At 40.3% G+C, this 15,882-nt stretch overlaps 1 protein-coding gene across 1 annotated transcript in view; it reads right to left on the bottom strand.

Annotated features, from left to right (window-relative positions):
* Positions 1–15,882, bottom strand: part of LOC117265890 (zinc finger protein 236) — a 66,947-nt gene that overhangs the window by 38,844 nt on the left and 12,221 nt on the right. The window contains exons 7-15 of the mRNA XM_033640696.2: positions 9,335–9,457; positions 8,130–8,303; positions 7,050–7,227; positions 6,358–6,630; positions 4,189–4,392; positions 3,827–3,959; positions 2,169–2,429; positions 1,814–2,046; positions 670–771 (exon numbers count right to left, since the gene is read on the bottom strand). Of these exons, the coding sequence (XP_033496587.1) occupies positions 670–771; positions 1,814–2,046; positions 2,169–2,429; positions 3,827–3,959; positions 4,189–4,392; positions 6,358–6,630; positions 7,050–7,227; positions 8,130–8,303; positions 9,335–9,457 (1,681 nt within the window). The remainder of the gene's footprint in view (positions 1–669; positions 772–1,813; positions 2,047–2,168; positions 2,430–3,826; positions 3,960–4,188; positions 4,393–6,357; positions 6,631–7,049; positions 7,228–8,129; positions 8,304–9,334; positions 9,458–15,882) is intronic.

Raw genomic sequence — 15,882 nt, 5'->3', positions numbered from 1 at the left:
AACAATAACAGTCAGTTATGCCAACTGGCTGGGACCTGTGGTGGGAACTTGTTGAATTAGTTGGTGGGAGTAAAGGAGCAACCATATGTTTGAAAGCACTCCACTGGGTTACGAGTTATGCAAAGTAGAGGGAAGAAAGAATGGAGATGGCGCATGCACCATCTGTGAAAGTTTCTTGTATCTCTCTGACTCAATTCACAGTTGTGAGAATTTCAGTAAGTATGGCTTCACCCCTCAACCAACATCTGCTGTCTCCTTTGACAGATGAGTGAAGCTGACAGAAACTTTATTCTATCATTGTTGTTTTTCTTTTAATTGATTTCTTTTTGACGATAATCTAAAGCAAAAGATTTCATTACAAAGGTGGTTTCTTGAGGGCAACATTTGCACACTGCACAGTCTATTAACAATAAACACTGCAGGGTAATTACTTGAAAGATAATGACTTGCTACAACTCATTGTCTATTCACTGTTCAATCAGAAGACATATGTTTGGTACAATAGTACACAAGGACTTTCTACTTATTAGTCATAGATAAGCACACACTCAATTGTGTATTCTCACGCATTAGGGACACAATAGTTAAAAAACCGATTCTGCAGGGAAAAAACAGATGAAGATGCTTCCATGAGTGAAATCGTAAGGCAGAAAGCTTGTGTTTTTGCACCTTGTGTTAGAGCTTGCTGGTCAAAGGCAGGCTGAGGAAGTGCTGGTGTCTCAAACTGGCTGATATTCTGAGGCAAAGCATGTTGGGTAGTCACATACGAATCTGTCATCACAGAGAAAGAAATGCACAGCAACACAAGTTATTTAAAAAAAGAAAGATTGATAGGGAGGACATTTAAATGTTTCTACATCTAGGTAAAGTTAAAGGGACACTTGGGGAAACTTTAACCTGGATCCTGTTTCCCCATGTTTTTATATCATTTATATCATACATTTTTGAAACTGGTCCAGTATTGAGCGAGAGTGCTGAAGCTGGCAGCCACGAAACAGGCTGAAATGAATGCTTTCGTGCAATTACACACCATCAATGTACGTCCGCTGCTGGTGCAATTTTAAATGTTCTTTTTTTCCAATTAATCACTTAGACACAAAAACATAGGAAAATGGGGTCCAAGTGGAAAAATACCTAAGTTTCCCTCTAAAAAAGTACTTGAACAGCACACTACTTAGTGTAACTGCTCTGCTCTTGTCGTTATTTCTGTTTCCATGTTTGATGGTGTTTGCCCACTGCACTTCCATGGGACACTACATCTTTATGAATCCTTATATTCTTATATAAACTACACAGTTCATCCTGCATAGTCATGAAACTGTGCAAACTGATAAAAGGTTTATAATAAAAATAAATAAAAAATACTTTATAACCGTGAGAAAAAAATAGAGGTTAGATAAGGTGTAGCTTGGTTGCTGTAGCTGCTGCATTTGGGAACAATGTGAAAATACTGTATTCTATGGACTTGTCTCTCCTTTTATATTTTAACAATGTGCTGCATTTGTATGGAGGGAAAATGTCAGTCTATGCACTATTAAAATGTCATTAAATATATAACGCTGAGGTCAAGAGGACTGAACCTGACCACAAAACATGCATTTTAAAACTGAGGTAGTTTTAGAAAAGCACAAATACAACATCTTTCTGCCATTACATTTTTCTTGCTCCTTTTGGTAGAAATCTGGTTGAGTTTCCAACAACAAATGTTAACAGTTAATCCATAAAGATGCTCTTGTCCTATACACCGTAGGCCTGTTCACTTCATCTATGATGTAGCACTGCTGGCACCCATTCTGGCCCCTCTACTGTTTACCTTCTCCTTGTACAAGGGGTTGGTCAGTCAGAGGTGCCTCCAAAGTCACTTGTTGACTTCCATTCACAACTTCTGTCTGGCCCAGTCCCAGCATACTTTGCTGCTCTGCTGATGTAGCAGTTGGTTGCTGGAGGGTATCTCCATCTATTTCCACCTGTATGTCATGGGCCACCGTGCCCCCTCCTAAGGGATCATCTGTTGACTGGGGCTGCAGCTGCTGGGCCAGTTCATACCTGGTTTGGCAAAATCAAGAAAAGCAGGTGCTTAGATTTTAGACTTTAGTGTATTATTATATATTTACTACGATACTGTGGCTTGTTTAAAACGTTGTTGTCCTCGCTGACAAAACCCAAACCTGTGTGTCTTCATGTGCTTCCTGCAGTTGGGTGATGACTTGAAGGTCTTTTGGCAGTAGGGGCACATGTAAGGTCGCAGGTCACTGTGGGTGGTCATGTGGCGTCGCAGACTGCCGCTGGTGGTGAACGTTGTGTCGCACATCAGGCACTTGTATGCCTTTAGGCCTGAGTGGGTCCTGATGTGAGCTTTGAGGACTCCTGAGGAGGCGAAACCTCGACTGCACTGCACACACTTATACGGCCTTTCTCCTGTATGAGACCTTAGGATGACAGAATGATGAGAACGTTAAGTGATTTAGACATGATATTGCAGTTTCAGTATTAAGTTTAAAGTGGGAGACAAAGTATACAGCAGCAGCAGCAGCGGCAGCAGCATATTAATAAAACATTCAAAGTCAAATATGACTTTTTGAGAGTTAATGATAATTGAAGTGATTTAAAGTGTAGTAATATTATGTACTGAAAACCTAACATTTTTCAGAGGATAAACAAAATGAACAGTAAACATTGTTATCTCTCCAGAACAAGGTGGAAAGTTACTATGCATAGTCGGTGTGAACTGTCAGGACAGTTTATTACTTGGCCAATTTTAATCAAATTCACTAACATTTTATGTATTTATGCTGTTGCTGGTTTATCAGTGAATCAAGGGAACTGTCACTAGTGACAGATATGGGTCCTCTGTTTGAGATTCGAGCCATACATCTAAATCTATTGACAACAAAGGCGAATGAAGAGGCGTAGCCATCTGCAAGGATGACAGCCCCATTATTTAGATTACTGCTCGATACTGAAAGGAGGACAAATGCTGTAAGTCTGTCATAATGCATAGGCTAGAAAGTTCAATGGCGATACATAGGTAAGAGAAGCTGAGTGATTAGGCTATTTATCATTCTTATTGCCGCTGTTTCAATGTCCTGTTTCAACTGACAGGGGTAGTTTAAAGTGACTTTAACAAAGACCTTGTACTGTTCATTTACGTCAGGTATTAAAACCATCTAGTGATGTAATGGTAGATGTCTCCCTTTAAATACAGTGTCGGATTTTCTTTTTTTCTTACTTGTGGCTTAATTGATTTATCACCTTTTAATCATTTTTAAGACTCCACAGACAGCCTGCATATAGGTGAATCTATTCTCTGTTAGACACCTGTGGTGAGGGACACCCTAATGATAAACTGTCTTTCTCTTGGCCAAATATTCAAATAGAAATTTTGGTATGGGAGTGGTGGAAAGGGTTTAACCACCATCGGTGGGTTCATCCACCAGAAATGACCACAAAAACATGAGTTGGCATCAGGGATGGTTACTTTGACCGATTAAGGTTATACTTGTTAAACAGAACCAGTCAGTAGCTGTTGGTTATGCCTCTTTTTGATGGCCCCACTGATCTGTGGTGTTCCCCAAGGCTCAATCCTTGGGCCCATTTTGTTCTCTGTATAAATGCCCCCTTTAGTCATATTATCCATTAACGCAACATTCAGTACCACTGTACCACCTAGAATTCGGTCTCTTAGAAAACTAATTTTATTTAATATCATGTATATGAAGGAAACGTATCAACTATCAGCAGATTAATTAGAAAATACTTGTACAGGCACTCATACTGCTTCAACCCTGTTACATTCTGTGGTGGACATAAAACGAAGAAGCTTTACCTGACATGCTGTTTTAGATGGCTTGATTTCTTGTAGGCCTTGCTACAGAACTGGCACTTGTATGGCCGGTCACTGCCCACCACCTCAAGGTACTGTTGAAAAGCCAAGCGAGGATTTTGGGATGGGATGAGGCCTGTTAGGCAACATGTGAACAAGCAACATGTGTTCTGTTTAAAAACACATTTAATTTCTGTGCAGAGCCACGCAGCCCACATGAAGTAACACAAAGAAAAGAAAACAGCTGAACAATGCATTCAACTTCATCCCAAGGACAACTGAACAAGTATGTGTATACAATTGTGAACACAGATGTAACACAACCCCATGTGTATACACGTGTGTCTGTCATCACGTGCTCTTACCAAAGTCAGTGATGAGGATGGGTTCCTGCAAGGGGATGTCAGGCAGAGGTAGGTTACTCTTGGAAACTTTGGCTTTGTTGGTTTTTCGGGGAAACTTGTGCTTCTTCTGCTGCAAGCTTTTGAAGTGAGAAGCAATGTGTGTTTTCCTGTGGCCTGATGTACGAAAGATCTTGTCACAGTGAGGGCAGGGGAAAGGACGTACACCTGGGAAAAGCAAGGAGAAACGGCACTTTTGGAGAATTAGTATTTAGAGAATTAGACTGATTCTGACATACTGATATGTGCTTACATAAAAATGTCAAAAGATTCTAAAAATAAGCTACATATTACACAACTTATATCAGAATTCACTATCCCTAAGCCAGTCTAAATAAATATGAAACTCACACATAAACAAAAAATTTAAGCAAGCTCATATAGCTTTATTTAATTTTTTGTCTACAAAAGGTTACAAAGCCTTTTAGTTAGCAGGAGACAATATATATTTCTATGAAACCAAATTACAGTACATGGAAAAGTGACAACAATATGAAACCGTAAAAGCACAAAGTCTTAGAGAAATACAGCTGAGAACAAATCTATCCAGAGCCTTAGCTTAGAGCTAACACATAACCAAAGCTAAAGTAAACACCTAACAAAGAAAGGGCTATTACATAGAAATTTAAGACAAAAACTAATGCACAGATGCACATAATAATTTAACTGTTACAGTTCTGTTTATTCACACTAATGCTGACATTTCATGTCCAGGGGATAATTCTTTAAGGTAGTTTCTTTATAAGAAGCAAATACAGAATGATTGCAAACATGAGTGCAAATGATTGCTCTAGCTGTAGCAGCAGCACTATATTTACACAGGTCCAGCTTTTGTCATTTGTGGCATAATTTATCATAACATATAACTAAATACTGAATGATTGAGGCTGACAGGAAACTGACAACATAATGTTGAAAGCTCATATATGCCTCCTTTCACTTACGTATATACTGATTATGTTGGCCACAGACTGTATATAAAGATGGACAACATGACAGCTCCCCAGAAGTGAAGCCAAAAAAAAGCATAGGTCATAAACCACACCCCCTCCATGTTAGCAGATGGGACATGAGCCAAACAAAAAAATTGAAGTGCACATAAAATAATTTTTCCAAAATATGGTGTCAGTCATTTTAAGTAGTTTTAATCACGCAACGGTATGTTCAAGTGTTCGTTTTTCTGATAAGTTCAGTTTTAATTTGTTATTTGAGGCTTTTAAAGGGGGGTCTGACGTCATGATCGACAGGTGTATGTCAATCGGTGTGCTGGTGATCAATGGCACTGTTCGCGGATGGGTGTCTAAGTGGAAACCTGATGATGTGGCTTCACTTTCCAGACACTACTGTGCACACTCTGGCTCCATATAACTAACAGCCAAAATACATGGGCATGGACGCGATGGGTCATGTTGGGGTCACAGGTCCTTCTGTGTGTGTACTGAGTTTTGCCAAGTGACAATGGTGATGTAGGGTTTGGAAGCGTATGGACTATATTAACTAGACTTCAGTATTAATCAGACTATGGTACTGAACTAAATGGATCATTTTAACAGACCTGATTTTACTGATTTATTATAATGTGAACTGTAAAAGCACCCACGTGGTTGCTCTGTTCCTTCAGCCTCTTGCACAATGAGGTATTCATTTCGATCATTTTTAAACAGGCTGTGCTTGGTTTTTTTTACATAGTTCTATGTAGTTTTTACCTGTTGGAGGGCTGTGGAGCTGCACATAGAGGAAAATAAATATACCAGCCTCATAAATATAATAAAGTGACACTGAGCAGCATGGTGCCCACACGGGCAAGTGCAGCTTCCTCGGTCAGTGTAGCAGCTTCAGTTGATTACAATGGACATGATTTGCTGTGGGCACACAGTGACAGATGTGACACGCCACAACCGTGTCCCATGTATTTTGGCTGTAAGATGGCAGCAACGTATATAACGATAATTTTTGCTTCATTTTTGTGCAGTGGAAAGTGGAGTCGCGTTGTCCATCTTCATATACAATCTCTGAAGCTGGCATATAAATGTAACATGACGAGTAAGCCAATAAAGTGAAGAAGTGTTTTCAAATGTTTAACTTAATTTGGCTTTAAATGTAACCCTTTCATGAAGTGGACCTGCTTCTCACCTGTATGCAGACGCATGTGTACTTTCATGCTACCAGAAGTGGAGAAGCACTTGAGACAGCACTGGCACTCAAAGGCCTTGATGCCTGTGTGCGTTTTCGTATGTGCTGTGAGGGTACTCTTGACAGCAAAAGCTCTGAAGCACTGTTTGCACTTGAAAGGCTTCTCGTGAGTGTGGATGCGGATGTGGCGGACGAGGTCGCTGGGTTTCTTGAACTCCTTGGAGCAGTATGGGCAGCCATGCCAGCGGACGCCATTCTCCTCCCTGATGGAGCCTGGAAAAGAAGGCAGAGTGAGGCAGTTGTCCAGTGTTTCTGTCAGTCGATAGCTTTGGTGCTGCAACTGAAAGATGTTTTCATTAAGAATGAATTTATTATCCTTGTAAATCATTAAAAGAGAGATGACAGATTTTCTTATTTACTTTGAACAGCAGCCAGTAGAGAGAGAAATCATTCTAAATATATAAATGCAGATAAGAACACCAAATCTTTTAAATGTTTTTATCACACTGCAAATGTTTAGTATATTTACTTTGCAAATAATTGAACTGATTAATCAGTTATAAAAATGATGATTGCCAGATTATTTTGTGCCTTACAGAGTAGTCTTTTTCTCCAACATGGTTTACATTTACACACAGAGATTCTGATTGTGATATAATGCTTGTGTAAATGTTCTGTAATACAACACCAACCTGGCATTTGTATAGGTTTCTTGAAAATGCTCCTTTTCTTCTCCCTGGCCGGTTTGTCAGGACCTTGTACTTTCTTGCTTTCTACAGTGGTGCCCTCAGTGGTCTGGTTCTGTGACTCTCTGGATGTGGCATCGCTCTGCGGCTGGACCACACTCAGCCCGCTGTTCTCCAGAGCTTGCTACAGAAACAGAACAACAACCTGCTCAAACACAACAGCTTAAAAATGCTTTCATGTACAGTACATCAAACTACAATGTTTTCTCAATTTCAAGAGAGTTATTACTTTATATTTGACAATTTTATGTTTTGCTGGAAATAATAGCAAATATTGACAAGATAAGACACACAAACATAAAGCCATGGTCCAGAGCCAAAGCTCACTGATGATCACATCCATATGTGTTGAAAGCAGAGTTTCTATTCAACTCTCCAGCAGAAATCATTTCTGAAATTCCTAGTACAAATTCATCATTCATTCTACTGTCTTCTTTACCCTGGCTGGCTCATGCTATCATCACTGCCAAAACACTGCCATTCAGTCACCAAAAGAAAGCAACTTGAAAGAATATCGAATATCATTTGGTTTTAAACCCAAATTTCAGGGACTTTTTGTTGAGTTTATAGAAAACTTTCCTCCTCTCATCTCCCTCACTGTGGCCAAATATATTCCCCCCGGAGGTCCTCCAATTTCCATACAAATCATTTCCACATAAATGGTTCCACTAACTTTTTGAGGTCTTCCCTAACCTGCTGAGTTGTGTGCAAGCGTGTGTGTAGCTGTGCATTTGTGACTGTGTGCTCCGGTGCCTAACTGCTAGCCCCTCATACATACAGGAAGACAAAAAAATTTCTAAATGAGGACATTTTGACCATCCTCACATCTTCATAAATACATGTCACACTGAGGGGTATGAGCTGAAGTGGTGCACTCGTTAAATGTATGGCTTTAAGACTGATATTTGAATCATATACTGTGGCTAAGGTGTGAGGCAGTCAGTCTATAGGGCCCTGAATACTCTTGACATTTGTTCTGATCATCTAATTTATTTAGAGTGGGTGAATGTCCATTGCTCCTTTCACCTGCAGGATGTCCTGGTTGATTGCAGTTTCCATGGCAATAGCTGGCTCTGGTGGTTGGGGCTGAGGTGTCTCCCCACTGACTTGTTCAGACAGCTCTAGAAGTTGCTGGATGACATCTGTCACCCCCTCGCCGCCCTCTGACCCCCCAGGGGCCTGACCTGTCGTCTCGGGCTCCTAGGGGAGAAGAAGAGGGGGAAGCGGAGCGAGAAGGAGAGAAGAAGAAGACGAGGAGCAATTTGATAAAAGGCTGTTAAAAAAGAATTTGAAAGCTAACTAACTTATAACAGGGGCTCTCTGGAGCATGAAATTAACAGAGTGTTGGGCATTATTGAACAAAATGTTAATCAGTGACTACATCTGTGTGAATAATTCCCACTTTGATTTATCATGCATCCCACCAAAAAGACAATGAAATATATGCAGACAGTGCCTTCAAGTACATACAGTATATAAAGGTTAGTTTGTCAAAAGGATAATTGACATGAAGTATTTTAACATCGGTGGACTTTTTTCTTTTTCAACATTCTGCTCCATTGCATGCAGTCAGTGCCCTTTTTAATCCGTTGCCCCTCACACAGCCTGAGTCCACCACTTCCTTTTACCATCACTAAACTGGAAACAATAATTAGTAATAAATCACCAGCTAATTACCAAATAATGTTGACATATTATCACCATTGTTGTAAACAAGAAAAGCTGTCACTGCCTGAGAAGACTGGCATGCACTGTGCTACATCTTAGACAGTAGGCCAAGTCAAATTTGCTTGATTTATGGCAGAATGGAGATTATTTAACAGCATAAAACTGGAAGAGTGTGCTGATCTTTTAGTGTGAATGAAGCTGAAGCTTTCAGTTTTAGACAAAAGGGAAATGGTGGGGGTACTGAAATGCCAATGGAAAAAAATAACCAGCCTCATTATCAAGAAGAAAATCAAAAAGCAGGGATTTGTAAGAAGATACAGTTACACAGAGGCTCCTAACAATCTTGATAGCAAAGTTGTTTGCAGTAGTTACATATTTAAACTACATGGCCTCTCTTTCATGAGCTAAAGTATACCTTTAATTTCCAAGAATAAGTGTATTGAAATTATTAACCTCATTTACCAAGGTCAAAATATTTAACATGACCTTTAATATACTCTAAGTGGATACCGATTAAGTGTAACGATCTTTTTGCTCTTGTGTTCTGCACGCTGTTCTCTTACTGGAGTGCTGGAGGGAACCTCGATCACAGAGATGTGCATCTTGCTGATGTGGGCGTTCAGGCTCCCCAGCTTCTTAAATACACAGCTGCAGTCCATACACGGGAACAGCGGTACGCCTTTAGTCTGTAAGAGAACATGAAACACATACAAGACATTATCCCTGGCTGTTTTGCCAGTGACTCATTCTAGTAACTGAAATCTCTGAAAATTTTGTATTTCAGAGAGAAATATATGATAATATCATCAATACCTATCACAGTCTCAAGCAAATTGAGTTTAAGTATCTGGACACGGATGCAGATTTCAGTTGGTGGAACTCAAGTGATATTCCTACTTTAACTGCTAAGGAAATAATTCAATTACAAGGACTGGGGGATTAGACTGGCTACTGTCTATTAAATCAGCTTTATTCAGATTCTGGACTCAATTTCACACAGGGATCAGCTGAGATTATAGTACGAATACCAACTTAAATATGAAACGATACTGATTTTGGTCTTTCTTCAGTAATGCAGAGGATGATTAAGTGTCAGAGTTGTATAATGTGTCTCAAGCAGGGAAAACATATTGTAGTTGTGGTTGTAAATAGTGGATGCCAGACATAAACCTCTCTCTTTGCTCTTGTTAGTGTTCTAGGCATGAGGAGATGCTGTATCAATGTATACAGTTTTATAAAGAAGTAAAGGTTAAATGGATATATTTGCCCTTTTCTTGGTATTTTGTTTATCAGTAGTTGAGCAGACTAGTGATATTTACGACTCTGCTGGCAAGTCAAATACCAGTTCCTGTTATTAACTTGGAAAATGCTCAAGAGTGTGTGCTTTAATTTATAGTTAATGTCGAGTACTAACACCCCTTAGAGTCATTTATTATGATCTATAATAACACACAGTATGTAGGAGTGAGAAACTGCTCACTTGTGAATATCACCACCTGATGGCTCTTGATTTATCGTATCATGATGTGGATAATGCAAAGCAGGCAATGCACTAATACATGCTATCCCTCTTAAAGGGACACTCTGCCTATTTGTAGCTGGGTTTGTGTAGCCATGGCATAGGGAGCATTTGCAGATAAACAGAGTTAAGGCAACCCCTGCGCTACTCCAGCTCCTGGAGGTTCCCGTCCATCCAGCAGCCAAATATGCCAGATGATGCACAATAACACATTTTGCGTCATCTGACAAATTTTAACTCACGGTGACAGCATGGGGGAAAGCCAAACACTGTTCATATGCACACACTCCCCACACCATGATGACATAGACCTGGTTGAAAATCACTTAAGAAAGTCTGTCAATCCCCAAGTGTTAGCAGTGTTGAGTACAGTTCAGTCCACCACTGAATCTGAAATGGTGGGGAAGCAGTGTTGACTTTTATTTATTTATTCATTTATTTTAAACAGCGGAGTTTGCTGAAATTGCCTTGGGGAAAGCTAACGTCCAGGGCAGGGGACATCTGAATGGGTTTGGCAGATCTTGGGAGTTTTGACTTATTTTGGAGAATCCTAGAAATTGAGTGGAGATGAGTAAGATGCTGATGTAAGAGAGGGGAGCTTGAAAATAGAACCACTGACATCTATGACAGAAATGACAGCAAGTGGTGGGTGGAAAACAAAGCTTTAAATGATGCTACTTGTCAAAAAGTGAATAGTGAGTGTGGGTGCAGTAGGAAAAAACCCATAAGAGCAAGTGTGAATGTTGAGTGCCACGAAAATAAAAGAAAAAGAAAAAAAAAAACATGAGGGAAGTTAATTGCACTTCCATGAGAGGCAACCCACTGGTGAAGAGAAGGATAAGTCAGGGGACAGAGATTGTTTATATGAAATGGAGGATGTCTGTGAAGAAAGGTGGCTGAACTAAGAAAGGGTGCATCTGAAGTGTGTTTGTGAAAATGTGAGGGTGTATGAAGGAGCTCCAGTAAGGTGTTATCACCGTCATAATAATGGGTGTGTGGCAGCTGGGTTTAAGATGAGCGTGTAGATTAGAACATATTGGAAAGATGGTTGGACACGGCAGGTCATTTCTTTTGGAGCATATATGTGCTTTCACTATGGCAATAATCATGAAGAGGGAGCAAAAGGACTGCAAAAGAAGGGAGACAGATGGAATGGATGAAAAGAAAAGTTGGCAAAGGTTTAAATGACAATAATGAGGGGGAGGATGACGGAAATTATTAGGTGTGCCGTGTTCCGTCATTGATTGTGCAAGTGAAGTTGAAATGTATTTGGTGGTTGATGCAACAATGGAAATTTGGGGATAAGGGGTATTAAAAAAGTGTGTGTTTTGTTTTGTACGGAATTAAATGCAGTTAGTAATTAACTAATTAATAGAAATAAATTTATAGTTGAGGGGTTGTTTTTTTTTTTTTTTTACATAAGAAACCCTGATTAAAAATCCAAGCCCACAGTCTCGGTAATGCTAATGTGCCCTTCTATTATTTTTTTTTTTAAATTTTTTTAATTTTTTTTTTCTTTCTACCTGTCTGCATTGGTCTTCGTAGCTTAGCGCCACTAAAGGGTGTAAGCTTCTTATGAAGATTAATGCACTGTTAATCTTGCTGTCAAGTATTTTATACCCATACTGTGCGTGGTTGTGACCGTCACCCACCCTCCCTGGAGACTAGCCTATCAGCCTTTATTGGAAAAACTTCCTAATATGAGCCAGAGAGGGCCGTGATACACCAAAGTGTGTCAAGGGGAAAGTAAGGAACAAGCAGGGGGGGATTGAGGGGCAGGTGCTTAAGTCCTGAGTTATATAGCGACAGTGCATGCGGAGAAGAAGGAGGAAAAAACAAACAAACAAACAAACAAAAAAACAGAGGAGAAACAGACAGTGTAGCTGATGTATTGTGGCCTTGAGGTGGTTGTGCTCCATACAGATTATCAAAAATAAACATATACACGTCTACTATACTTACTGAAAAACAAAAACAAAAGAGAAGTCTATACTGAACACCAAAAATGTGAGAGTCCTGGTGGAGGAGAAAAGCCCGATTGTGGAGAAGAGTTGCCAGCGCAGTGTGGTAGGTTCGGGAAGCAAGTGGGCCCCTTTTAAGTGATCCCATCGGTTCTTTGCGATGTGTCACAGAGCTGAAGTATCGAACATGCATGCGTGTATTTGAACCCTCCCAATGTGTTTATGAAAACCATCACCAGGGTCCAGGGCCAGCCCTGCAGGGGAAGGCGGGCGGTATGGCACCCCAAGACCGCAGGAGTGCCCAGACCCCACGCCCAGGGAGCCACAGAGGCCGCAGGACACCACAAAGGCCGCAGGACACCACGCAGGCCCAAGGACCCGGGGCGGCAATGGCCAGCACCCCCAGGGAGCCAGAGACACATCCCCCCCCCCCCCCCCCCCCCCCCCCCCCCAACCAGGTAGGTTAGATATAAAGGAGCTGTAGTTGAAGTTCAAGCACTCAAAGCAGTTGAAGTGTCAGTTGAAGTGTAATAACCGAAAGCAGATGGTGTCTGTACATTCATTTTCTTCCACTGATTCATGCCATTTATTATGCCATTTATGTGCAGACAGTGGGACTGTCTCAACATGCCTACACGCTACATGACCAAACACTTCAGTGGATTTTCCATAATGATTTTACTCTGCTGGGTCCACGGTACGCATCTGCTCATGAAATGTATTGCGAATAACGTTGCCCGACCATTATTTATTCATAAAGTCAGTCAATCATAAGGACAAACTCTATCTGGAACGGGAGAGCTGAAGGACACTTGTGAAAATTAGATGCATTATTCAAATGGTCCTGCTGTTTGGCTTTCCAGAAGTAATTCAATCAACTGGCCCCATCATGGGCTTTTAGCATGGAATAGACAATGATGGCTGCAAGTGAGAGACAAAAAAAAAATCCACGTTTCAGTTAGTTCTAATCCACTTTTCTTAAAAAAGACTAAGAGAAAGTGGAAGAAAGGACATTTGACTACACTGGGAGCTTCTCCCACCACTTCACCTGTTTGCGCGCTTTGGTAACAAACACTTGAAAAGGACATCAACACACAGGAGAACTCATTATCTGTCAACATGGACATTTGGGAACCTAGGGAGGACTTAGATGTGCACAATTCTTACAACCTCTCAACCACAGTTTGGCACTAAGAGGAAGTGACGTCAGTGATAGAGCATCATTAGAGGCCAAAGTCCAGGCTAAATGAGGATGGATAAATCAGAGAGGCTCTTTAAGATTGGCTGCAGTGAAGTCTCTACAAAGGAGAAGAAGCAAATGAGGGACAAAAAACTGCAATTTCACCTCATTGCCTTTCCAGCAGACAAACAATGTTATGACAAGGTGTCCTGTTGCAAGGACTATAACAAGCTGTGAGCCAGAGGGCAGGCAATTTAGTGTGTGAGTGAAGGGGATGTACAAAAAGAAACTGAAATATTCTGGACCAGAATTTTAAAAAGGATATGGAATTACCAAAACTTGGTAAACAGCATATTAGACATTTTTCTGTGTGATGCATTTACACTTAGAATGCAGAAACAGCTGCTCAAGTCCATAACTTAAAACCATCCACCAGTCTTGGCTCTCTCAAGGCTATTTAGTTTTTAGTTTACTTTTCTCCTGCAACCAAAACACACATTTCAATATAAAAGCACTGGCTGCTTTTACTGAAGGCCATCTCATTCACTACTTGAGCTCAGCCTTCTACAGACAACTGAAACATTTTCAGATCAGTGTTTTCTACAACATTTTGTATCATTAAGTCAGTGATTTAGAAATATTATTATGCTGGTAGCAGCTAATGCAGCCCTAAGCTGTATGCCTCAAGCAGAGATTAGGAGCAGGCTACAGAGGTTGCAGAGCTCACCTATGTCTAACTTCACAACCCCACACTTTTCTTCTTTTCCAAACTTTTTAAACCAACTCAAGAGACAGAACTTGAGACAAATTTTAAGACTTCACACGGCTCCCTCTGGAGCCACGAAAGGCTTTGTACAACTTTTTTTCCCCACATATGCAGTAGTACTCTCCAAGGACTGTTAGCAGACTTTGAATCAGTGGAGTTAACTTTTAAAATAACTTCAATGTTGTTTTTGCTTACTTCAAAAATGTTCCTAAATTAATCCAGTACAGTGGAAAACGCTGATAATGATCACGTCTGTCTGGGTCACATTGATCACGGTAAGTGGATAATTATTTTAACTGATTTCTTTTTCTTTATTTCTCACGCAGATTCCTATCTTAGGCATGAAGGAATTAAATGACTGCTCTGCTATTTACTGAATTTTATTGACTGTTTCATTATGGGGCAATTACGTGGCCAGGCATTAGGCTATCAATCCACATGCCGAGGGTGGCTTCAACCACAGGTGCTTTCCCCATGTGCATTCTTTTCTGCCTCCATCACTAGCAGTCCAGGGGTGTTTTCACACCTGCCCTGTTGGGTTCAGTTCAATCAAAGTCAAGTTCGTTTGCCCCCAAGTGCAGTTCCTTTGGGCAGGTGTGAACACAACAGTCCCACTTGGGTGCCTACCTTGTGTTCAAACTGTATCATTTGCCTAAAGTGAATAATGCGAGCAATATAGTCCACGATGACCAGTGCTAAAAATCAACCTGCGTAGTTGTCCCTTCATTGTGACATTAGAGTGTCCAGCATAGAAATTCTGACCAATCAAAAGCAACTTTCTCACACACAAGGCATTTTATCTGGTCTGCTTGTAAATGCTGCCGTGAGAACATGAATCTAGGCAATTATGCAACTTTGTAACAAAGTTTTCATTAAGGGCGTGGTCCCTTTGAGTGACAGGTAGGTCCCAACTACTGACAAGTTGCTACCACGGCAACAATGTCGTGTAGGAAGGTAAACATGGCGTAACCAAAGATTCACTGAGTATAGGTGTAGCCACTATCACAATTTCAGTGTGTTTCCAGTTAATTAATATTGACTTTAACATTTTCGTCTCTTGAACAGTCTTATTTAACATTTGGTCATCCTAAAAGACAAGAGTCAGATGTTCAGTTTTTCGCTAGCAAAAATTAGCATTAGCATGATCACAGTTAACCCTATGGGCCCTAGGCCTTTTTGGGGTATTTTTGCTGCCTTTACTTTTAAGCTCATATCACAGTCATTCTAAAGGCTACATACACATGCTATATCTTGGTTTTTTTTTCAGGACAATCTGGGCTAACCAGATTTGCCATAATTCCATGTCCTTCTATGTACCTGTATTTTATATTAATTTTTATATCAATGATAAAAACAAATCCGTGTGACTAAATTCTTACATTTTTACATGTATCTCAGCATAGCAATTTGGAAAATGACATATTCTGCCCTATATGAAGAGGGGAGACTCTCTGGAATCTGGCAATATAAGAACCATGATGGTAGGACATTCTGTCACTTCACAGCTGTCCAAAACATGTGGTTTGTGCCAGGTGGACATGACTGCCAGTATTTTTTCATTATTGCAAGAAATTCCATTGACTCATTCACAAATCAAAAATGTGTTTTATCTGAAAGAAACATGCAATATTTACATCTAAGATCATAGAAAAATAGTCAACCAAGTGCAATGATGTCCTCCAAGA

This window comes from Epinephelus lanceolatus, chromosome 10, assembly GCF_041903045.1.
Source record: "Epinephelus lanceolatus isolate andai-2023 chromosome 10, ASM4190304v1, whole genome shotgun sequence".
Taxonomy (NCBI): domain Eukaryota; kingdom Metazoa; phylum Chordata; class Actinopteri; order Perciformes; family Serranidae; genus Epinephelus; species Epinephelus lanceolatus.
Note: the sequence above shows the minus strand (reverse complement) of the source record. Positions and strands in the feature narration are given on the sequence as shown.